We start from the raw sequence: 25,007 nt of genomic DNA, 5'->3' as shown, positions 1-25,007 counted from the left end.
AGAGTTTTCAAAGCTACCAAATCAACAGGCAGACAGTAGTAAAGTAGCAAGTTCAAGAATAAGACATGTGCAATTTGAATGGGAATGACCAGTGGCCCTGCGGAAGGAGAAGACAGCACCTGTAGCAAGGTTCTGGTTGGCTTATTTTTGCACAAGACAAGCACGAGGGAAAAAAATGAAGTAATAGGTAAGCCAACCACACACTATAGGAAACAATGGAACAATCAAGGGTAAACAGGAAAATCAAGCTAAAATCTGACTCTGAAAATAAGCTGCTTCGGAAGCCAAGAAGACTTAACTAGTTATCAAATGATCTGATTTCTCAAGAGTAACACCTGGGCGTAGAGATGGAGAAAAGACCAAGTTTTTGTTTTTCTGGGTTTTTTTTAAAGGTGGGGGTGGGGCAATGTAAAGAAATCATGAAGAGTGTTATCAAATAGTCATAAACACTGGGCTCTTCAGGCCAATTAAATGGATTTAAATGCCAAAAAATAAAATAAAATAACACCTCTGTTAAAACAAAAGCTACACCTCTGTTAAAACAAAAGCTACGGTTAAGATGGTGCTTCAGGAAGGCGAGTCTCCTGAATGCCTGGTCATTTAGAAAAATTTTCAAAGGCTGAAAGCCACTGCTGCTTCTCCCTCAATCCCCAACCAACCCTGCAACTAATGATTTCAAAAATAGTTTCTAGAATCTTCCGTGTAGGTCTCATGGATAGAATGGGAAAATGTGGTGAGAGGAAAGTAGAGTGAGCTAAATCCACGGTAGACTGAACAAGGTGCTTACATGTGCCCTTGACCTTGTCCTATTACATGATTATCAAGGATCAGAAGACATGAGTGGTAAACCAGGCTTGCAAGTAGGACGAAGTGGGAAAGTGACAGCTCATATCACTGACTGCATAATCATTCCTTCTCTACCATCTCCTCCTTTTCTGCCTAGATCAGCATTTCCCAAAATGTGTTCCACAAAACACTGACCGTGGAAATAAGACCTGAAAAATGGTTTCCCAAGTTCAAAATATTTGGAGAATTCTGCATGTCCTTCCTTCTTAGTTATTATCAAAAGCTCTTGAGAAATCCCATACTAATAAGCAAATCTCTGTCTTGATTTAACTTTATGTTTCCCAAACATCTGCTTTTGAAACACTCTCACATAGTAATCATTAACTGAGGATGGCCCAAAGTTTAGGCCCTAAGCCATGTTCAAATTTCCTCTGCTAAAAAAATGATCCAGTCCCCTTGACTTACTACCGCCTCATCACTCTTCTTCCTCCAACTACCCTATTAGAAAAAGAAAAGAAAAAGTTGATGCTTCCTGCCTCCTGTTTCCTCACTGCCCACTCACTTCTCCATCGCTGGACATCTGGCTTCAGCCTCCAGCGCTCTAGCGCAAGTCTTCCCATGAGGTGATCAATTGCACAAGAAGCAGAATTAATGGCTCCTCTTCGGCCCCTCAATCCCTCTGCAGGGTCACAAAGGAATAGTCACACTTCTTAAATCTCTCTTCCCTCAGCCTCCACAGCACTGCGTTCCACCCAACCCTGGGACTATGGGAACTCTGGTTCCTCTTTCTCTTTCCAACCCTTCAATTCTCAGAACAATTCTTACTTCTCCCTTGGGTTATTTGCCCACAGTTTGAACTACTGCTCCTCCATGGATCCGCAATTCTAATCCCCAGCCACTTCCTCGACTTCAGGTCCACATTTCCAAAGGGCTTCTCAACTTGTTCACGTTGCTCTTCTCCAAGGACTATACATTCATTATACTCCGACCATCTCATCAATTTCCCCACCAAACATTCTCCTCTTCCTGTCTTCTTGATTCCTGTTGAGGAATCACCATTCATGGAGGGCGAGGGGGACAGGAGAGTCGGCCGCTTTCTCCTCAGCAGGCACAGAGCACTCTGAATGAGCCTCAAAGTACCTATCACAGTGGACTTGAACTACTTAACTCACTACTGAGATCGGAAGCTCCATCAGTCACCCATGTGGCCCCTGTGCTAAGAGACAGAAGAAACTCAACACGCTTGGAAAAACGGATGAATCCTTTGAGTCAGACCCAATTCATGGCTCATTCTTCAAACTCCAATAATATACCAAGTTCTCTTATACTTCAACAAAGCTCTGGATTCTTTCCACACCATCCTTCATCAGACTCAAAGGAAACCCCAAACCTAAACTGCAACTATGTCCTAACCAGGCAATCAAGCTGCCACGGCTACCAGAGCAACCTTTCTAAAATACCACTCTAACCACATCACTCCTTGGCTCAGACACCTTCAGTGTATTTCCAGAATACAGTCCAGGTCCCTCTGCATACTGTCACTGCCTTCCATGGCTGAATCTCTGCTGTATTTCCATCCTTCTCTGCTACAACTCCCTATGTTCTAGACTAAGGGTAGTCAGGGTACCCCACTGCCTGTTTTGTAAGTAAAATTTTATTGGAATACAGCTAACTGACATTTGGGGCCAGACAATTATTTATGTGTTGTAGGGAGCTGTCCCGTGCACTGTAGATATTTTACAGACCTTTGGGCTCTACCCACTAGATTCCAGTAGCACTTCCCCAGTGCGACAACCAAAAATGTCTTCAGATATTGCCAAATGTGTCTCCTGGGGGACAAAACTACCCCCAGCTAAGAAACACCATTCTAGAGATTTCCAAGTGCCAGCTAACAGTAGGATGTTATTGCTAATAAAATACAGACCATATCACAATTGTAGTACAGTGCCCAGATGAAGAGATAAAGAGTCGCACAGTACTCAGTGCCAGTTGACTCACACTTGTGAGACTGTGCTCAATTACAAATTTTAAGGACTTTGGAAAACTGGAACTTGTACAATCAAAGGTGACCAGGCTGATGAGAAACTAGAGGAAAATGTCGTAAGAGGAACATTTAAGTAAATGGAGATGTCGAGCCTGCACAGGAAAAGATGCAGAGAAACCCATGATCTTCAATTACCTGAGGGGTTGTCGGGTGGGAGGAAGGTTTAGCTTGCTGCTCAGAAAGGAAGCACTGGGGGCTTGCCTGGTGGCGCAGTGGTTAAGAATCTGCCTGCTAATGCAGGGGACACGGGTTCGAGCCCTGGTCCGGGAAGATCCCACATGCCGCGGAGCAACTGAGCCCGTGCGCCACAGCTACTGAGCCTGTGCTCTAGAGCCCGCGAGCCACAACTACTGAAGCCCGTGCACCTAGAGCCCATGCTCCGCAACAAGAGAAGCCACCGCAATGAGAAGCCCGCGCACCACAACGAAGAGTAGCCCCCGCTCGCCATAACTAGAGAAAGCCCGCGCGCAACAACAAAGACCCAACGCAGTCAAAAATAAAATAAATAAATTTTAAAAAAAAGAAGAAAGGAAGCACTGGGACAAGCGGGCAGCAGCTGCAGGCAGGCAGATTTTGGCTGCATACGAGCAAAAGCTTTCTAACAATTAGAGCTGGCCAACAAACTCTGTATTACGCTGGACTGTGAAACACTGTGCTCTCGTTGTTCTGTAAGTGTTCAAGCAGAGACCAGAGGCATTGGTGTCGGAGATGCTGCAGAGAGATCCCTGCATGAGGTGGGAGGTAAGACAAGATGGTCTCACTAGGGTTCCTTCCAGCTCTGAGGTTCTAAGGCTAGCAAAGGAAAACCAAATGCCACGAAAAAAAAGATTCTCCCGCTTCAAGACCTGAATTACAGCAAAAGAGAAAAATATTCTGCTAAACAATTTACCCAGTGGCTGTTTGGTAACATCTTACATTTAGTCCTTGGCATTGCAACTACCAGGGATCAGTTTTTTTCCTAGTTGACCTGTAATTAGTTCCCGGATAATGTATATCACTACCTTTAAACCACATCTTTTACTCTGCTAATTATCATCCCTAGTACAATCTGTACAATGCTTTACAGTTTTCGAAACATTGTAATATGTGTTACCTTACACACATTAGCTAAATATGAGCACGAAAACTTCTTTTAGATAACCTGCTCTCATTTACTGCCTCCTGCCCGAGTTTCCTACAAGAGAAAGCTAGCCTTGGGCTTCCCTGGTGGCGCAGTGGTTAAGAATCCGCCTGCCAACGCAGGGGACACAGGTTCGAGCCCGGGTCTGGGAAGATCCCACATGCCGCAGAGCAACTAAGCCCGTGCACCACAACTACTGAGCCTGCACTCTAGAGCCCGCGAGCCACAACTACGGAGCCCTAGTGCCACAACTACTGAAGCCCGCGTGCCTAGAGCCCGTTCTCCACAACAAGAGAAGCCACCGCAATGAGAAGCCTGCGCACTGCAACGAAGAGTAGCTCCTGCTCGCTGCAACTAGAGAAAGCCAGCGCGCAGCCCGCAAGCAGCAACAAAGACCCAACTCAGCCAAAAATAAAAATTAATTAATTTAAAAAAAAGAAAGCTAGCCTTTATTATCCATTAAACTTTCACTAATAAAGTATAGTCCAGCAAATACTCATCTCTCCAAAACAAGTCATTTTTACACAACTCAGAGATAAGCCAAATCCAGTTATTTCCACATCAGAGACATGGATTTACCTCAGTGAAGTGTCTATTTTATTTATGATCCGGGGAAGAAATTTGCAATTTAGTTTTCCCAGATTTCAATGCGGCCATACACACCAAAAGTTCCAGAAAGCAGTCACAACAAAAAACATGAAGCATATACGGTAAGGAAAGCCATTGTAGGTCCTAATTCCAGGGGCTCCTATACTCCCTGGCTGAAACTGCTGATAAGAGTTGTGTAAGGACTTTCCCCAAAGCCAAACTGGGCCCTCACCCACTGCTTTACTTACTTCTTTACGTTTCGTTTCTGGACATTCCGACTGCAGTGTGAGGGTTGCACCTTCGATATTTCTTGGCATGGGCGTGGAACCAGGGTTTATTGTTAAATGAATCTGATCTGGTGAGATAATGTGTTGCACATAACCCTGGGACATTGCTTCATGATCTATTAGATGAAAGCCCTCTTCACCCCCTACTAGAAAAGGCAAGTGTTCTCCGCACTGTCCGTCGTCATCGTCGTCTTCCAAAGTGCCAGGATCCTGCTCGATAAGAACAGTTGTCCTATCATAAACAGTTCCAGATGAGGAAGGCACCAGTCCGTTCTTATCCACAAACCTGAGCATCTTGTCATCGGGGGTCAGCTCATCTTCCTCTACCTCAAAGTAGCTGATGCTGTCGTCTGGACTGTGTTCCCCCATGGTTCAGTCGTGCTCAGCCCAATTGTGAGAAATGGAAAGGTAGTGACCTGTCTGCAACAGAACAAAGCCAGAGTCAGAGCCATACCATAGGACCCAGGGACCTCCTCAGCAATCACAGGGCTCTTTTTTCCTCTTGTTTCAAGAGCAGGACAAAGTAAATGAAAAACATCTTCCTTGGGACTTTTTTTTTTTTAAGTTTAAACCCATCAAGTCATTTTGAAGGAAAAACAATGTCCTTTTTAATAAATTGAAGTAATGGGAATTCCCTGGCAGTCCAGTGGTTAGGACTCCGCGCTTTCACTGTTGAGGGCCCAGGTTCAATCCCTGGTCGGGAAACTAAGATCAGGCAAGCCGTTTAGCACGGCCAAAAAGAATTTTAAATAAAAATAAAAATAAAAAATGGAAGTAATAAGTAGCAGCTTATAAGACTTTCCAAATGTGCCTTACTGCCAAACACTGTGAAGGTTGGTCAAAACACTTAAGGGGAAATAGGGGCAAACTGTTTCGAGGCTGAGTTGCTATACATCTTAAAGTAAGGGAACTCCACCTAAATATTCCCCAAATCAGATCGTGAGGCAGTAAGTCTATGCTGGAAGGAGTAGGGCTTTGGAGGCAGGGTCACCTACCCACAAATCCCGGCTTTACTACACACTACTTGGGTAACTTTCTGTGCCTCACTTTTCTCATATGTAAGGTGGAACTCGTAATTCCTGTTCTCAGGAAATTGCTATGCAGAGTAAAAGACATAATGTATGTTAAAGCACAATGTCTGACAACAGTGAGAGGAATCAAGTGTGAATTTGTTCCCTCCTTCCGAGAACAGATGTTTCAGCTTCTGGGTAGTGGGGCTAATCCCCAATCAGGCATATCTAATGCAGATCACTTTATCTATTTATCTCCTAAAACAATCTGGTGTCCACTAGAAGCTATGCTTTATAGTGTGCTCTCTGCAATGAGGGAATGATGAGTCTTATTTTTGTTTCTACTGCCCCTAGCACAGTACACTGACACGAGGAGTTCAGGATATGTCAGTTAAATGAATGAAAGACCTGCAGATATACTCTCTTGGAAAGATAAACTCTCTTGGGAAAAATATCAAATTTGAAGTTTTCCTGTTCTGGAATAGTGATTCTTCTTCTACCTGTAAACACACAGGTTCTACAAACGCGGGTCTGGCAGACATAACAGAGAATTTAAAAATAATCACTTTTAGTTTCCAGTCTGGCTTTGCACTTTATCTTTCTCTTCTGCTCCGGATTAGAAAGTGAACCTTTACTCGGTAGGGCGGCTAGACAGAGTGGTAGCTACCAGAGACAGGCCAAGGGATCTGAGCCGGGAGGAACCGGCCCGACCCCTTGCTCTGGCTTACGCAACCCGGTAGATGCACATTTCGCTGCATCTGAGAGGAGAGATAAGAGCACCGGGGGCCCCATTGGGCTGCCCCAGCACCACAGGCGGCAACGCGGAGACCAACTGTCCGGAACAAACAAGACCAGGAGGTTTGAGGGTGGCAAACGAGAAATACAAACGGAGCACCCTTGAAAGGAGGCTGGGAAAAGGAACCTGTCTGGGATAGTCCCCAGTCCAGGGCTACACGGAAAAACCCGAAGTCAGGCTGGGGGGCTCCAAGCCGGGCGAAGAGGGGCAGGGTCCGGATCTCCATGGAAACAGGGGAGGGGGGCTGGATACCCATCCCCATGGAAACGGAGGAGGGGTGGGGTCCCTATGGTGACCGGTCTGGGGTCCCTACTGGAAAATGCTTCAGGAGGGAGCCTAAGTCCCGCGCCCCCCGGGAAGTCCCCAGCCCAGGACGCGTCTGATTTCCCCTTTTACCTCCGCGGCTCCCGGCAACGGCGGCGGCGGCAGCAGCTTCTCCCCTCCCCAGCGGCACCATGATTGCCCCCACCTTCCCCGAACGTCACTTCCGCTTCCGCTTTCCGGAGGAAGGAGGAGATAGTGGCTCCGCCTCTCCCTGACGCTTCTGGTTGGTTTAGTCGGTGTTGGGGCCGAGCTCGAGCCTCCAATTGGCGAGCAGAAGGGGCGGGACGGGGTGGGCACCGCGGAGACCTCGCGGGGCCACGAGTTCGTCCAGCGTGGGGTAGCGCCCGCCTAGTCCTCCGCCTAGCGGGGGAGTTGCCTGCGGGGAGTCGGGGCTCGGCTCTAGAGGCAGCAGACGCAAGGAAGAGTGATCAGACCCCCGGCCACTAATCCAAAGTAGCCCCAGCCCGGCTTGCGCTCCCCTCACCTTAGCAGCCACAACCGCAACAGGAAGGACCCCAGTTAGCTGCCGAATTCGTACCCGGACCGCAAGGGGGAAGCCTGGAAGGCTGTGACATTCCGGGTTTCTCCTTGTGGCCCCAGCTTCCCCTCCTCACCTAACAAAGTTAATATGGGCAGGAGGGTCCCAGAAAGGAAGATTGGACCCAAATGGCAGAAATGGGGAGTATTCCAAGCCTGGCCGGAGGACGCCACCACCTCTTCCCCGCTTCACAGCCTCGCTTAAGACGCCCAACTCCCTTCTTCCTCACACCCCTGCCCAGGCCGTCTCTCCCGGCTTCTTCCCCTGCAGAGGACTGTCGGCTTCCATGGAACTCGTGCCCGGGCCAGGCACCGCCACCTACTGGCCATTCTTTCTTTAACCGTTCACATTGTCATCCTACTGGCCGGTATCTAAATCACTTACACTGCCAAGGTGTAGTGGTGATCCAAGAAGCGATTTTGCATGTGCCTTTACTCTGCTCCTGACTGGTAAATATCTAGCTGTCAGAACCTCTTAGCAGCCGCTGCCATTTTCCCCATAAGCTATTTCTCTAGAATATTCAAAGTGGGACAATCCTCAGAAACTAGATCAGGGGTCAAGGGGTTGGGGCCATGCCTGTACTATCTCTTGCTTGAAAAAGGTAAATAGTGGCTGTTATCACCAGACTGCCAGGCAAATATGTCTCTGGCCCCTGACCAGCTGCCCCAGTGCTTTTTTTTTTAAATTTATTTATTTGGCTGCATCGGGCCTTAGTTGCGGCGCATGGGATCTTTGTTGTGACGAGCGGGCTCTTCGTTGCGGTGCGCGGGCTTCTCTCTAGTTGCGGCATGCGGGCTCCAGAGCGCGCGGGCTCAGTAGTTGTGGCGCGCATGCTTAGTTGCCCCGCGGCATGTGGGACTTTAGTTCCCCGACTAGGGATTGAACCCGCGTTCCCTGCGTTGGAAGGCGGATTCTTAACCACTGGACCACCAGGGACCACCCTGCCCCAGTGCTTAAGCCACAAATGTCCAGCTGCTGAGAGCTGCCATTTCTTAAAAGATAAAAGCAACCGACCACTGTTAAAAATACATTTATCATTAAAATATATTACACATATAAGAGACGGGATGCATTATATACAGTTTGGAGGATTTGTTGGCCCAGAAAATTCCACTTGTTTCACCAGAACACCAATTTCTTCAATATTTTCATTTTCAAGCCACTGCATTGCCCTCGGAGGCTGAGTGGCCAGCTCCAGAGTTGTTGAGCCGTATCTGAGTGGGAAGGGGGGTAGGGTTTGCAATATGTGTAAACACATGTCCTCAGACAGAGAGCTGGAAGCAGCTGGGGTGGCTGTGGCCTCTTTATCCAGCAGCTTCCATGTGCATTCTTGCCGTCCAACTCATTCATCCTTCAGGACTCCAAAGTTTGTTCAAATATCTGATCATGGGGAGCCCGGCCCAAGCTACAGGGAAGGCACTATATGCCCTGGAGGCAGGTTGAGTGAGCACAGAAGTACAGTCGTTTAAACATTAAAAAAAAAAAAAAAGATCTGTCTGTTAAATAACTAAATTTGAACGCTGAATGTCAGTTTTATTGTGGTGGATTTCCCGTCATGTCTTCACAACTCGCAGCAGCACTGAGTGTGACAGTCATGGTGGGGAGGGCAGTCTGGGCTCAGGAAACAGGCAGCTGCCACTCTGGCATCCCAGTGGGCTCACGTGCTCTTAGGGCAGCTCTGGAGCTGAAACAGGTGGGGCTGGTAATTGGCTGCCTCAGGCAGAATAGGAGAGGAGATGGACAGGCTCAGGGTGAGTTGCAGAGGAACTGGTGAATAAATTCTTGAGCCTTCTTCTTCTCTGCCACTTCAAGCTTTTGGTGACCAGCTGGGTTTCGAAGCAGTAAGCTACCAAATATGCTAGCTGTATGAAAAACCCAGAAAACATTTGATTCAGCAAAAGAAGTACTACTTATTCTCGTGTTCTTAGGAGTGGGGAGGGGTGCCCCAAAGCAGTATTTTCTGCTTTAAAATAACTATTCGAGGGTAAACTTTGCCCAGAGCTTGAGATTTTAGTTCTACCGCAGTGGACCTGGGACCTTCCTCAACCACATTTCTCTTAATGAGTCAGTTTGCAGAGATGCTTTCCACACACACTTAGCAGCTTACCTAGAATATTACCATCCAAATGATTTTTTGCTGAATTTTTCAGCAGTTCTTGCAAAAACGCCATCAAGTAGATGAAGACACTTCTGTGGCATGCGGGAAGGGTAGCAATGACCTGAAACAGGGAGAACTGGGATTTGTCTTTTTGTTCATTCAATCGTTTCTCAAGTGCCTGCTATATTCCAGGAACTGAGTACATGATCCGGGTACATGAGTAGTAAGACTGTACACTGAAAACCTTGATCACTTGTCACAGGTGCCAAAACAGAAGCATAGATCAAGCGTTACATGAATTTAGAGGTCAAACTTCTAACTGCACATTCTCAAAAGACTTAAGAGAACCGAAAACATTTTAGTTGTGTCTTGCATAGAAGATTGCACTTGCAGAGGTAAGGACTAGGGCATTTAGGGCAAAAGAAAGTGTAGAAAAAGGCAAGGTAAGGAAAACAGTGAGATAAGAAGAGAGAACACATCGTGAGAAGTCTATTTTGGCAGGAGCACTACTGTTTGAACAGGCCCTAAGCTTGGAAGGGCTGATCAGGCTAGAATTCAGTGAGTACTCTGGCTATCTGCATTTCAGAATCGGTTGGTAAGCCTGTACAAAATATATCCCAAAAGAGATTTTGAGGGACCTCCCTGGCAGTCCAGTGGTTAAGACTCCGCGCTTCCACCGCAGGGGGCGCGGGTTCGATCCCTGGTCGGGGAACTAAGATCTCGCATGCCAAGTGGTACAGCCAAAAAAATAAAAAAGAAGAGAGAGATTTTGATTCAGTGGAGGTGGGGGGTAAGGCTCTGGATCGTGTATTGTTAGCATGTTTTCTAGATTATTCTGCTATGGCAGGTTACATATGTGAATGACTGGACTAGATCATAAAAAGTCCCGAACATTTGTTTAAGAAAATCCTTAACTGGCAATGGAGAGCGTTTCTGACCAACAGCGACATGACAAGAGCTTTAGAACCCAAAATCTAATGGCAGTACGTAAAACAAATCAGCAGAGGGAGAGCATGAATGCAGGGTCCTGAACCAAGGAAAGTGGAACTAGAATGGAAGAAAGAAGACAAGTGACAGAGCAAGGGGACCGAGCGTGTGGGAGGTGAGGAGAGGGGGAGTCAGAAATGACTCAGGTTTCTGGGTTGAGTCACTGGAATTAAGGTGATGCCATTAAAAGGAAAAGGGACATGAGGGGAAGAACGGGTTTGGGAAGGAAGGACTTGGAGTCGAGTTTCTAAAACACTGCATTTGGGGGATGGTGCCCACTTTGTTCCCTCGGGCCCCATGAGACCCGGGGCTGCAACATGAACACGCCGATGCTCCACGCTTCCCCTCACCTGTTTACTTGCTGTGAGGTTGCCAGAACACTCCAAGCAGTTGTGGTAGACGCTGTAACAGATGACGGGCTCTGGCAGGCTCTCCAGGAAAAGCAGCAGGGCTTCGGCTACGGAGTGATTGCTAGCAGCTTTGGGCCCATCGTTAAGGAACAGGGGATGCCGCTGCCATGGTCATGGTTAGGAAGAGCCCCAGGAGCCAGCATGTGCCAGAGTGCTGCCTGCCCAGCCAGGCTCTCTGCGTGGAGCTAGGATGCCGGGCTGACATCTTGAAGGGGCCAAGCTGCCTGTCAGCTTCGCCAGGCCCTCCTGAATTCCTGCTATATTGGTTGCTTAAAGTTGTAAAGTCTTCTCTATACAAACTTTAAGTAAGAAAAACATAACAGCTGAGGACACAATATCTGACTTTGAGCCTTAAAATATCATCCTTTCCTTTTGCTCACCTCTCTTTCTCCTATTCACACACACATACACGCGTGCGCGCATAAACATCTGAAGGATACAGAGGGTATCAATCATTCCACTATCCAAACAGTCCCTGATATGCTCAAATTCCAACCTCAGGCCTGGCTGCTGAAACAGATCTTCCTGGAAAAGGGAAGAAAGTCACAAAATAATTCTATTTTCAGAAAAGCAGCAATGATTTCCTGACCTAGAAATATAATCACCAGCAGGGTTCAAAAGGGGGCAGCATGGTGAGGCCTTTGAATCACCCCAGTAGACAATGTGATGTAGGCTGATGTGGCTAATTCATCTTGCAGGCCTTCCCAGCCATGCTCCCACAATAGGTCTTGAGCACAAGACATCTATTATAAGAGAATTCCCTGGCGGTCCAGTGGTTAGGACACCGCGTTTCCACTGCAGGGGGTGTGGGTTTGTTCCTCGGTGATCCAATCGAAGGGAAACCTTTAAAGTAGCTACGTTTCCTGCAGTGTTATGGAGGTATTGACCAGAAAGAGAAGAAACTGAAGAAAATATATCATTTATAAGATGGAGAAGGTTAACAAGGCACCTCAGTGCTTTGAGAAAACGAGATTATGGCAATAAAGGTATTTCTATGAGTCCTAGGATCCCTTATACTTGTTTGTTTTATAAAATAACTTAATGTCCTATAACCGTGAACAATAACAATATTATATGTATTGCTCAAAAGTTACACCTGAAAGGAGCTCTGTAGAGAAAGTAGACTAGCATAGTCCTTAAGAATGTGACTTTGGACTTCCCTGGTGGCGCAGTGGTTAAGGATCCGCCTGCCAGTGCAGGGGACACGGGTTCGAGCCCTGGTCCAGGAAGATCCCACATGCCGCGAAGCAACTAAGCCCGTGCGCCACAACTACTGAGCCTGCGCTCTAGAGCCCGCGAGCCACAACTACCGAAGCCTGCGCACCACAACTACTGAAGCCTGTGCACCTAGAGCCCGTGCTTCACAACAAGAGAAGCCACCATCATGAGAAGCCCATACACCGCAACAAAGAGTAGCCCCCGCTTGCCGCAACTAGAGAAAGCCCAAGCGCAGCAACGAAGACCCAACGCAGCCAAAAATAAATAAATAAATGGAAAAAAAAAAAGAATGTGACTTCTATAGACTCCCTGGGTTCAAATCCCAATCCTGCCCATCTATCAGCTTTGGGACCCTGATCAAGTTACTTAACATTTCTGGGAATCTGTTTCCTCATCTGAGTACTACTGTGAGAACTAAATGAGGTAGTGCTGTAAAACACTTAGAACAGTGTTTGGGACATCGTAACGCTCAATAAATCTGAGGGGAAAAGTGGAGAGAGAGTATCCTAAGAATGTATGTTGCTCCGAAGTGGCAGAGCTGTGGTAGATCAGAGTTTCTATTTATCTCCCTGGGACCCAGATAAATGAGTCAGTGAAACTGACCAATCTGATCTCAGAAAGCTTGCCCAACCCACTCTAGAAATCAGGCTTCCTGAGTCATGGCCCCGGGAGTTCCACTGGTCCCCTGCCTGTCTGGCTTGTCAACAAGTTAGCCGCCCCTCCCATTCCTAGAAGCTGGCGGGAGTTTCCGCAAAGGAGAGCAGACGGACATCCTGAGAAGGCTCCAGAGGGTTTCCACCTGGGGGACCCCAGAGGACCGGGGAGGGAACATGCTGTGCTGGGAAGGCCCTCCTGTGTGAGGCTGCCTCCCCTGGGAGGAATCAAGTGCTGTATGTAATAGCAGGGCCTCACAGCGGTGTGGAATGTGAACCTACTGACCTTCACTCCCTGGGGTAAGAACAGCTTTCCACAGGTTCTGCAGGGGAAAAGCTTTTTATGCCCGAAGTTCTCAGGGCTGATGCTTTTTCTCAAGGCAGCATGGCCTCTGCCAGGTGTGCCCGCTTCACCACCACCTACCTGCTGGATGGCATTTCGGTACAGGTAATCAACCATCATCCAGAGCTCTTTGGGGATGTCCATGGGTCTTTCCAACTGGCTCCCATCATCTTCAGTCTGAAGTTGCATCAGAGTCTGAAAAGAAATAAAAAGCATGATCAGAAGGGCCACCAATAGAGCTTCTGCCAGGCTGGCTTCAGGAGAATGCAGGACATGGGGACAGCAAACCCATGGAAGAAGGGAAGCGTTTTGATGTCCCTAAGCAAACATTCAGCAGGCAAAAATGAAATCAGGTGACATGATCAAGGTACAAAGGGTGACTTTTGAGAATTGGGAGTGGCTTATGGCAAGCAGTTTCAATCAGGTGAAATATGCATCATCTTAGAAAAACATCCTGCCTATAGCACTTCACTGTCCAAACCAGAGAAATGGTGTGGTCTGGTGAATAAAGAACACAGACGTGGGAATACAAAAACCCAAAAGCAAGGTCCAGGTCCAGGGTTAACTCGCCAGGGACCCATGACAAATCACTCCCCTCACTGGGCCTCTGTTTTCATCTATATAATGGAGAGGACAGAGTTCAAGAGTCCCTGAATTTTAAAAATGCAATGGAGGAAAAAGGAAAGCATACCTATTGCCAAAAATCTGCTCCAAACTAGCTCCCTTGTATTAGAATTGTCTCCAGAGGAGCCTTTTATTTATTTATTTTTAAATTTTTATTGGAGTATAGTTGATTTACAATGTTGTGTTAGTTTCTGGTGTACAGCAAAGTGGTTCAGTTATACATATACACATATTCATTCTTTTTTTTTTTTTGGCCACACCATGCAGCCTGTGGGATCTCAGTTCCCCCACCAGAGATCGAACCTGGGCCCTCAGCAGTGAAAGTGCTGAGTCCTAACCACTGGACCGCCAGGGAATTCCCAATATGTTCATTCTTTTTCAGATTCTTTTCTCATATAGGTTACCACAGAATATTGAGCAGAGTTCCCTGTGTTACACAGTAGGTCTTTGTTGGTTGTCTATCTTATATATAGTAGTGTGTGTATGTTAATCCCAAGCTCCTGATTTAACCCTCCCCGCCACGTTTCTCCTTTGGTAACCATAAGTTTGTGTTCAATATCTGTAAGTCTGCATAGGAGCCTTTTAGATCTCAGAAAATTTAGTTTAGGATGATAAACCAAATGATGATTAAAACAGAAAAAGGGGCTTCCCTGGTGGCGCAGTGGTTGAGAATCTGCCTGCTAATGCAGGGGACACGGGTTCGAGCCCTGGTCTGGGAATATCCCACATGCCGCGGAGCAACTAGGCCCGTGAGCCACATCTACTGAGCCTGCGCGTCTGGAGCCTGTGCTCCGCAACAAGAGAGGCCGCGACAGTGAGAGGCCCACGCACTGCAATGAAGAGTGGCCCCCGCTTGCCGCAACTAGAGGAAGCCCTCACACAGAAACGAAGACCCAACACAGCCAAATAAATAAATAAGTAAATAAATAATAATTAAAGGTGCTAATAATTTAAAAAAAAAAAAAAACAGAAAAAGGAATAATATCACGGGCCAGGGACATTCCATCATCTTAGTATCTATGGCTGAGTTTCTCTAATATGTTATTATGAAAGACCGAAAAACATGGCAATAACATTTTGCAGCTTTTCCCATCAAGAGGTAGAGTCTTTCCCCATCCGGAATCTGGGCTGACCTCACAACTTGTTCCAACCAATAAAATATGGCAGAAGTGGTACCATGCGAGTTTTGGAGCCTGGGCCACAAGGAGCCTTACACCTTCTGCTCTCAAACTCTTGCTACCACTTAGGGAAGCCCGGGCCAACCTACTGAATGACGAGAGCCCAAGTTGAGAGAGAGGCCCAGTGAGCCGCCAACACCAAGAAAGTGAGGGAGGCCTCCTTGAACCCTCTGGCCATCACAGCTGCCGTCTGACTGCAACCACACAAATGAGCCTGGGCGAGACCAGTAGAAGAGCCACACCGGAAACTCACAGTCATGAGAAGCAATAACTTACTGCTGTTTTAAACCACTAAAAATATCAGGGAGTCTGTTAAATAGCAATACACAACCGATAGAGTAAGCAAACTCTATGGAGACTAAAGAATCCTCAGGTCCCTGGGAAGGTAGGCACGGGAGTATCTTGTTTGATTGGCATGGCTGCTACACAGTTCTGGATGTTTCCTTGTGGCAGGTAACTCACCAGCTCGCTAACAGTTTCTAGCGGCAGGTCCAAGATTGGCTCCTTCATGTAGCACAACGTGTGAATGGGCGATCCGAAACAGCTGGGCAGGTAGTTCCCAGACACAGACAAAAAGTAATCCTTTCCCCTGTCCAAGTGTAAAACCAGAATGTCCTCGATTTTGTCTTCACCCGAGTTGAGCTTTGTAGCTGTGGTCTTATTTACAAAGAGCTCCAATTCAATCTCAATGGCAGAATCTGAAAAAACATGTAAACGGTAACGCTGATTGGCAGCAGGCCAAGAGGAAAGGGGGAGAGAAGATGAGCGGGAAGAGGGTGAGGCATACAGGGTTAGGGGAGAAAATAAGAGGCATCAGCCAACCAACAAGAATTTACACGCTCAGCACTCAAAAGACACGTGAACAAGGAGTTTACGGTCCAAGGGGGAATATGAAAACAGTAAACAAGAACATGAATAGGTAACTGCTATAAAACTCGTGCTCTAAGTAGCACAGCTCAAGCTAGAAATGATTAATACAATAAGAAGGCGTGGCTCAAAGAGCTTGCCCTGAGCCAGCTCAGATGAAGACACCCTATCCAGTAGAAAATACAGCACGTTATCAGACTGTGAACTGTCCACAAGACAGGCTTAACCCCTCTGCCTCACGGCACTACACAGAGTGCCAAGGAGAAGTTGGGGGCAAGACGTGGGTGGTACATTCTAGGGCCAGACATAATTTTTCTGGGTGACCACCCTATTACCTTTGCCTACAAGAGCGGACAGTTGGGAGTGGATTATAGTGAGACAGAGGGTGAAAACGGTTCCTCTAACAGCAACACCTGCTTTACAGCACTCCTGTGTCTTCTCTCCCTGCGAAACTGTGGAACATCCACATGACTGAGAATGCTTTTGAAACTGAACTCATGCTCCTTACTATTTTATATTTTATTTATGGATGGTTCATCCACAGGGCTTTGAAAAATGTTCAAGCAGAACACAAAACACTCAGACACAAAAAGCTTATTCCAGGAGAATGAGCAAAGATAGGGTAGGGTGTTCCCCAAACCCGCAACCAGGAACCTGGGAACGGAGGCCTTACCTGGCAGGAGGAACCCTCGGCTGGGGTTGGCCCTCAGCCACTGCTTACAGTAAGACACTTCGTCAGGCTTGTTGATGAATTCAAACTGACACGGTACTTGTCCATTCCGAATGGTAAAGGACTCTACCTGCAGCTGCATGTACTTCACGTTCTGAAAACAGAACTGGGAACAAGCCCAGGACCAGTCAGACCAGTGCCCTCTCCTTGGCAACCTGCCTAGCCACCCCAAATGGGCAATCCTTGCCCTTTCTGGAAAGAAAACGAAGGACCATCTCTTTCAAATCATGTTTCTGCTTTTAAGTATTTATCTGGGAGGTCACAGCTACCATGAAAGACCAGTTGTCTGTGTTTAACTCAGAAATCCTAAACTCAAAAAACTCATGTTGTTTTATAAATAAATTTCCTAACAGAATCCAAGTTTAAATCTTCTATACGCAAAGACCATATCCAAAACACCCTTCACACATTCCACTCCCAAACATGAAAGTCAAGCTCCTCCTTCCAAGTAGCTGGACATCTAGGGCATTAAAAGTACCCTCACCATAAGTCCTCATTTAACTGACTTTTTGGTACAGTCAGTTCTGAATGATCTATGCTATGGCACATCTATGAAACATCTTTAGCCCTAACTTGACTTCTCCCAATGCCCATTACCTTTCCATACTGCCTTCCTTCCCATCAACTCATACGTACCCAAAATTCTGGACTCAATTTAATCTCAAAGCAAAGCATCAGTAGGAAGACAAACCCAGTGCAAGAACACACACCAGCTATACTAAGATCAAATGAAACACATTTTGGATCCTCTGTGCCTTATTTAACTCATGGATGGCCCACGTATGGGTGAAATATATGAGCCACAAAAGGTTACAGGCTTCTGGTTTAGAAGATCAGGAGGTGAACCAACAACCCCTCTCTTGTCAGCTGGCATCATCAGCCTCACTTTATCTAGAAGCAGCTGATCAAGACTAGAGTCCAGTAGTCTGACAGGTGCCTCTTGGAATTCTGAGCCCCAGCAGGTGCGATTTACGTTCTGTGAACAGAAGAGCCTGATGCCTTAGCACGTCCTTCCTACCTCTCGCTTGGAGAGGGACACAGAAGGAATGTTGTCATTTTCCATCTTATCCAAGGAGCGAACAATCTCCTCCAGAGTCTTCCGATAAAGCTCTTCATTTACGACCCTAACCTGGAAGGGAAAGAGCAGAGACTGAGTGCTTTGGCTTCTGCCCATGTCCTCTTTTTCAGTTTAGAGGACATTCATGGCCTTGGGAAATAGCAGTTGATAGCAAAGCAGAAAGTGAATACTAAATAGATTTAATTAACGAACAAAGAACCCAATTAACAATAGATGTAGAAGGGTGCCCCAGAGGCAAAGCTTCTGGTAAAATCAACTGCTTCCTGATTAGCAGAAAAACGATGCGGGAGTGAAAGCTTAGTTGGCAGTTCTGCTGGGTCTTACGCCCGGGGCATAAAGACGCCCAGTGCCTGGCTCTGCTATGCTTGCTGCTGCCGACAGGTCTGCAGTGAGGAGCTTCCCTAGGGCTTTGATTTAAAGCAGCGTTTCTCAGGCTTTTTTAAACCTGTACTCTATCAGCCAAGAAGATTTTGTCAGGCCTTCCCTTCCTTATTTTGAATTACAATTTTTGTCATTCTCCAGTAATAAAACCTTACCTATAACATTCATTAGGCTTTTTGCAAACCACCCACACCCTCGTAGATTCTGATGTGCCTCTACCCGCACCCTTGAGAATTGGTAATATAAAGAAACACAGAAGTCACTGAAGAAGAGATACAAATGGAGAATACATAAATAAAAAGATGTTTACTGTAAATCAACTATACTTTGATAAAAAAAAGAAAAAATAGATTACAGAAACAGAAAAAAAAAGATGTTCAACTTCACTAGTAATTAGGGAAGTGTAATCTAAAATAATGGAGTATCTTTCTCTTTTGGCTCACTGGGTCGGCAGAAATTTAAAAGATTGATAAAACCCAATATTAGCCAGGCTGTGGGAACACAAGCTCATCCAGAGTTGGCAGAAGTGTAAAATGGCAAGGACTGTCGGGAGGATAATTTAGCAGACTCAAATAAATTTAGAATACAGTTTTCTTTGAACCACTAATTTCACCTCTAGGAATTTCATTCTACAGAAATATTCACAACGGTACGCAAAGATATATGTGAAGGGTGATCACTATAGCAATGAATACAATAGCAACACTTTAGAAACAACTTAAATGATCAATATATATTGGGGTTGGCCAAAAAGTTCCTTCGGGTTTGTCCATACTATCTTATGGAAAAACCCGAAGGAACTTTTTGGCCAACCCCAATATATTACGGTTCATCCATACTATGAAATATTTTGCAGCTCTTAAAAATAACGAGGAGGGAGCTCTCCCTTTACTGACATGGAAAGATCTCTTAAAACATAGCCAGTGGGGAAAAAAGATGTTCTCAGAACAATATGCATGATATATCTCTTTTACAAAAAGGGAAAAACTTCCTCTATGCTATATGTAGAATAGTGACACACATTTGCATAGAAAAAGGTGTGGAAAGATACAGTCCAAAGAGCAAAGGGGAACCTCCACGTATGTAGAAACATACAGTAGAAGTCTACAAAACAATTATGAATTAAATTTAAACAGCTCCCTCACACTCAAGGTAGGAGGAGGAGACCAGAAAGACAAAAGTGGTCTCAGCTGTGGGAACCAATTCCCTAGAGGACGATGACCACAGAGGCACCAGCTGCCCACCTACCCCGATGTCAAACACTGAGCTGACGGGCTTGTGGTCGCTGGTCTTCAGGGCCATGTGGCTCTGGTAGCTCAGCTGAGTGATGTTCTTCCCTTTCCAGAGGACCCGGTCACACCAGGCAGGAGCACGACACTTCTCGCTGAAACGCAAAGTCCACGCTGGGAGCCCTCCCAGGCACAGCAGCGCCCTCACCTGGTGAGCTCCCTGGCTCAGCTAGGGGTGACGGGGCAGAGTCTTCCAGTCCGTGCAGCCGGAGATCTGAGAGGGCAGGGGCGATTTGGGCCCACTGGGGGGTAATGTGTATCCTGCGGGTATCACCCCGAACAACTGCGAAAGCTCAGAGCCAAAACGCCGTTCAGGATGATTCTCTGCACTATACTGTCCTATGGGGATCAGGCAAGAGTCACAGCCATCTGAGGGTGAAGGACTCTGTGGTCCTCAAAAGATGGTGGTTAAAACAGGTCGTGAATTCCTACCGCCTGGGTTCAAATCCTGCTTCTACGCTTGCCTGCTTGGGAGGCTCTTGAATTTTGGGGGTTTCAGTTCCCCGATCTATAAAATGAGGATAATAAATCATACCTACTTCAATGGGTTGCAAGTAAAGTGTATTGAACAGTGCGTGGCATCCCACAGGCACTAATAAAAATATGAACTACTAGGTAAAGGCCAAGTACAAGCTCGGTTTGCTGCAATCATCACCCTAAGCGTAGCTGGAAGGTAAACGAGTCTCAAGAGTTCTTACGAAGCAAAGGCTAAGGCAGTCAACAAGATGATGTGCAGGAAGGCAGGCTGCTTAATGAACAGATACTAAGAGAATGTTTGACCTGAGTACAAAACATGGGGAAGAAGTGACAGGAAACCTATCTTTTTCTTTAGGTCAATGAGGGCAAGTGCTTCCATAACTTTCTGAGTTTCCATCTGCTCAGCCCCCTGAAGCAACCTCTGACCTACCTGGTATCCCAATCGTCAGAGCCAGTGTCATACTTGTAGGTGGGCTGGAACGTGAGCTCACCCTCGCTGAAGCCTTCGAAGACAGCCTTTGCAGCCACCTGAGCTCTCAGCTACACGAAAGGATGGATGGAAAAAAAAAAATCTCAGGATAACTGCTATTTGATGCATTTTCCCCTCTAACCTGCCTTCCTACGTGATAAAAGTGCATTCCCAGGACTTTGATAACAGTAAAAAAAAAAAAAAAAAAAAAAAAAATCTCAGGATAATAAGGTCAAACCTTGAATTAGCAGAGGAAAGGAAATCAATCTGGAATCCAATCTGGAATCCGAACTCTAACCCCAAAGGAAAGGCCCATGAGAAAGCTATTCTGTAAGATCTTGAGTTAATTAACTCCTAGGAAGAGAAGCATGCTAACCATCCCTCCACCTGTTATACAGTTTTTAAGGCTCTTTTATAAAAGTGTACCCACATCCGAGGGGCCTGAGTACCACCTTACTGAGATGTCCCTAGGAGGATTAGGTACCAAAGGACATAGAGATTTTTCTCTTCCAGGTATCAACTGTGCTTCATCTGTGTAGCACAGTTGCTCCAATTATACAGAGGGATAGAACTGCATAGAACAAGGTCTGGAAAGAAACAATCCAAAAAGCAAAGGGGAACTTCCACGTATGTAGAAATATATAGTAGAGGTATACCCAAACCATTATGAATTAAGTTTAAATTTAAATAATTTTTTAAAGGAGTTTGTCAAATCAGTTATATGAACTGGGGGAAGCTCTATGCTTTGGTTTCCCCATCTGTAAAATTTGGATTTATAATAGAATCTGCCTCACAGGATTGTTGCAGAGATAAGCTGCAGCTTAGAACACTGCCTGACACGTTACGAGAGTAACTAGCACCCTTGTCACTGCAGTGATTCTAAGAGCTCCTTCTCACAAGACAGAAACCATAGGTGTGCCCGCCTCCTCCCTGGAGCGCCGAGCTGGCACTGCGTGGACTGGTGAAGGGCTGTCAGCTCCAGCTTTGAGACAGAGTCAGCTTTCCAGGGGACAACAGCTGACAAACCCCAAAACGTGAATCCCTAAAAAAAACTATTAAGAAAAAAACAACAGGAAACTTAAAAAATATAGGTATTAGTGCAAGATGATTCTTAAATGGGTAAATATAGACCGTAAAACCGTCTGGAAAGCAGAGAAATACAGACTGGGTACTATTACTTAAGGAAGACCAGAAAAGAAGGCAAGAGGAGGGATTTCCCTGGTGGTGCCGTGGTTAAGAATCTGCCTGCCAATGCAGGGGACACGGGTTCGAGCCCTGGTCCGGGAAGATCCCACATGCCGCGGAGCAACTAAGCTCGTGCGCCACAACTACTGAGCCTGCGCTCTAGAGCTCACAAGCCACAACTACTGAAGCCCATGCGCCACAACTACTGAAGCCCATGCGCCTAGAGCCCATGCTCCGCAACAAGAGAAGCCACCACGATGAGAAGCCCACACACTGCAACGAAGAGTAACCCCCGCTCGCCGCAACTAGAGAAAGCCTGCACACAGCAATGAAGACCCAACGCAGCCATAAATAAATAAATCAATAAAAAAAAAAAAAAGAAGGCAAGAGGAGATTGTATTGAACTACCAGGGAAATGAGAATGCCGCAGTCCAGAAAACAGAGGCAAGAAATAGATAGTTACAGAACAGACTGGGTTAAGGCTGAAATGGGAATTAAAGAGAATAATTTACCAAGGAAAAGAGTGGGAGAGAAAAATTGATCGATAAAGAGATTATTCCGTAAAGAAAGACATAACAGACTTGAGATTTTTTTTTTCTCCCTTCAACTGATCTGCACTGGGGGAAAAATAAAGGAAACAGAAAGATTTAGACTAATGACAATACGAAGATGATTGAAAGGGAGATACAGGCTAAAAAGAACAAGGGCTGTAACACTCTGAACAACTCTGACCACTTGAACAGTTTCGAAATCTATTGAGAGCAGTAGCCTGAAGAAGGTCAGAGAGAAACAGATTTCTCTTGTCCTGGGAAATGGCTAGTGCTCTGAGAAAGGAACGCTAACCCAAACCATGGCGGAGGAGAGCACGATACAGAACTGCTTCCTGTCGGAAGTGAAGACAGCCATTCAGAAAAAGAGTGGTCATGCACACTGGACAGATCTGGTGAGGGGCAGGGGCAGGGGCAGCGGGAGCGGGAGGCCCATCCAAAACATCAGTAAATCATCTTAAAAATACCAAGTATCTTCGTTATGAGAATAGGCTTGGTTCCCTTTGGGCCCCACCTTGAATGACTGAATGAATGGGCATGCGTGGAGAGAAAGAGAGCAGCTCTTGCCCCTGGGGGAGACAAGCCTCAAGGGAACAGCCAGGGGGCAGACAACTGTGGGAGAGGGGAACGCAGATGGAAGGAAGGAAGGAAGGAATGATGGGACACCAGCTCCTCAGGGAAACCTCCCAAGATGAGCAAGAAGAGGCTGGAGTTGGGCAGCCAGGCTTTTCTGTGCCCTCCCGTGGCGGGACAGCTGCCTGAAGAGGGCCCAGGTGGCCATCGGTACCTGGTCATTCGCATACAGGGTTTGAAAGGCTTTCTCTTCGATGAGCTTTTTCACTTTTTCCACATCCAGCTCTTCTATTCTGTAGTTGAGGTCCCCCAGCCACAAGATCACACTGCGAGGACAGAGCACAAAGGTCACAGGGTTTAGGAGGGACTTCACCGGCTCTATCTATCCGGTGTGTTCCTGACAAAAGGTTCCCGAGGCTCAGCCTCTGGGGAGCTGGGCGGGGAAGGGACTCGGCTACTCAGGGTCTCTTTTCCTCTCACCATCCCGTTTAACACCATGTCTAGCATGCTGCTTACTCAGTTATCTTGGTCCGAGTTCACTGTAAACAGTCTTGAGTTCTCCTTGACTATTTTATTCTTGTACGGCTGGAAAGATAGTCTAATAAGATCTAAAAGCAAGACAATAATTTACCTCTCTCCTGGGAAGAGGCAAAAAAGGTCAAGTATTGGGAGTCCTGTCAATCACTCAGGGACTCCGGACCAGATGATGCCATGATGCCGCCTCTTGCCTCCACCCACCCTCCAGTGCACAAAACGCACTCGCAGCCTTTGTTTCTGGAGCTGAGTTCCTCTGAAACAAAGCTCAACCCTTCCAGTGGAGTCTAGCTTTAACCACCACCGTATCATTGGTTGGCTCTTTCCGCAGAGCGTGACAGGTATTTTATTACACCTGCTGCTTTGGGAAAATGATGACTGGATGCTCCCAGGTGACACTGCACATCCCATGAAGACCAATACCGCTTTATGTGAAGCCAAGAACCAGGTCATGAGAGAAGCCACACGGCAGCATACACACACCAAAATGAATGCATCCACGAGCTAAAAGCAGACAAACTGACATGCAAGCTGCAACCTCACAAACTAGGATGCTTCAGGGTCAGCGGAACGGGAGACACAGTCCCTGCTGGGTTCCCTGGAGAAGGGAAGCCATCCTGGCAGCTTCCAGAACACCAATCAAGACAGTTCTACCACCACAGCAGGCGGACGAGAGGCTGGGCTCTGTGTACTCCCTGGCAGACACCACAGCCCCAGTGGCTTCTTCCTTGTCATAAAAGAAGGGGCACATGCTCCAAGTGTTACTGTAAAGTCTGAAATTCCAGTATGCCTTGAATTTAGACAGAGAGCAAGTATTGGAGATAAAGGAAATACAGAGAACAGACAAAAATCAGCCCCAGATGCTCCAAGCAGCTGCAACCACGGCTCTGTAAAGTTGAATCAAGAGGCAAAAAAGACTAAGTGAAGACAGAGAAATGCAGCCCAATCCTCAATTACACATGCTTCTGGAGAGAACAGGCTGACAGAATCCTGAAACATACTTCTAAACCTGTGCTTGAGATGCTCGCTCTGGGGTGGCTTTCCTCATGACACTGCATCAAGGCAGACCCATGTTAAAAATAAATCTTACACGTTTTCCAGGAACAGATGGTGTCTGAGAAAGATTCTAGAGGTCTGCCAGATGGCAGGTTGGGAAACGAAAAATTTCCAAGAGAGGTAATCCCTGTGTAACTGAGAGTTGGCTGGAGCTCCCACTCGGGCAGTGGAAAGCCTCCCCTGGCCCCCTGCCTAATGAAACAGAGAGCCCACAACTTGGCCCATGGGGCCTGGTGCACCTTGTCGGGGTGGAAGGCCAGACTCACTCGTGCTTGCTGATGGTGAGAGGGGGGAGGCTTGGGTCAACCTGACGAAACTGCATTCGAGAACAAATGTCTTTGTAGTCTTGGTTCCTCCTCTCATACTCCTCCGTGTGGGCTGCCAGGTGGGAATTGACAACGCAGATGCTGGTGTTGTGAAACTGGAACCGGACTGCCACACCTCCTTTGTTACCCTGTGAAAGGGAGTCCAAAAAAAGACCAGTAGTCGTTTAAACCCGAGAGGTTGCAAAACGTTTTCTCTTAATTAGTCTGCATCATAATCCTGGGAGGTAAGTAAAGCAGCGTTACGGTCCACATTGTACAGGTAGGAAAACACATCCAAGAAGGTAGAACGACTAGCCGGCCAGTGGCAAAGGTGAGTCCACTTTTCAGTAAATCACAGGCAGACCACATGCTCTCCCCTCCCCATGGGAAGCTAAGCTCTCGCAGTAGAACCTAAAAGCAGGATTTAACAGCTTCCAGAAGAAGAGAAAATTGCAAACCTATTATTAGCATTCTTTCTTTCTTTTTTCTTTTTAAGCGTTCTTTCTTTTCC

The 25,007-nt window shown here is 46.7% G+C and overlaps 2 protein-coding genes across 6 annotated transcripts in view; both read right to left on the bottom strand.

The window, feature by feature from the left end:
* MTF1 (metal regulatory transcription factor 1) overlaps positions 1-13,371 on the bottom strand; it is a 45,395-nt gene extending 32,024 nt beyond the window's left edge. For 3 of the 5 annotated variants that reach the window (XM_061184470.1, XM_061184473.1, XM_061184474.1), the window contains exons 1-2: positions 7,028-7,097; positions 4,787-5,245 (exon numbers count right to left, since the gene is read on the bottom strand). In XM_061184470.1, the coding sequence (XP_061040453.1) occupies positions 4,787-5,194 (408 nt within the window). In that variant the 5' untranslated portion in view covers positions 5,195-5,245; positions 7,028-7,097. Of the gene's footprint in view, positions 1-4,786; positions 5,246-7,027; positions 7,098-13,283 lie in introns of those variants that run through there. The other 2 variants (XM_061184471.1, XM_061184472.1) reach the window with 2 other exon arrangements.
* INPP5B (inositol polyphosphate-5-phosphatase B) overlaps positions 8,508-25,007 on the bottom strand; it is a 43,433-nt gene continuing 26,933 nt past the window's right edge. The window contains 12 exon segments of the mRNA XM_061184468.1: positions 8,508-9,355; positions 9,601-9,712; positions 10,929-11,056; positions 11,429-11,513; positions 13,284-13,397; positions 15,467-15,702; positions 16,545-16,707; positions 17,620-17,730; positions 19,309-19,444; positions 20,257-20,366; positions 22,816-22,927; positions 24,458-24,645. Of these exon segments, the coding sequence (XP_061040451.1) occupies positions 9,240-9,355; positions 9,601-9,712; positions 10,929-11,056; positions 11,429-11,513; positions 13,284-13,397; positions 15,467-15,702; positions 16,545-16,707; positions 17,620-17,730; positions 19,309-19,444; positions 20,257-20,366; positions 22,816-22,927; positions 24,458-24,645 (1,611 nt within the window). The 3' untranslated portion in view covers positions 8,508-9,239.

This window comes from Eubalaena glacialis, chromosome 3, assembly GCF_028564815.1.
Source record: "Eubalaena glacialis isolate mEubGla1 chromosome 3, mEubGla1.1.hap2.+ XY, whole genome shotgun sequence".
NCBI classification, from domain to species: Eukaryota; Metazoa; Chordata; class Mammalia; order Artiodactyla; family Balaenidae; genus Eubalaena; species Eubalaena glacialis.
The sequence above is the reverse complement of the archived record's forward strand: the minus strand, read 5'-3'. Positions and strand labels throughout refer to the sequence as shown.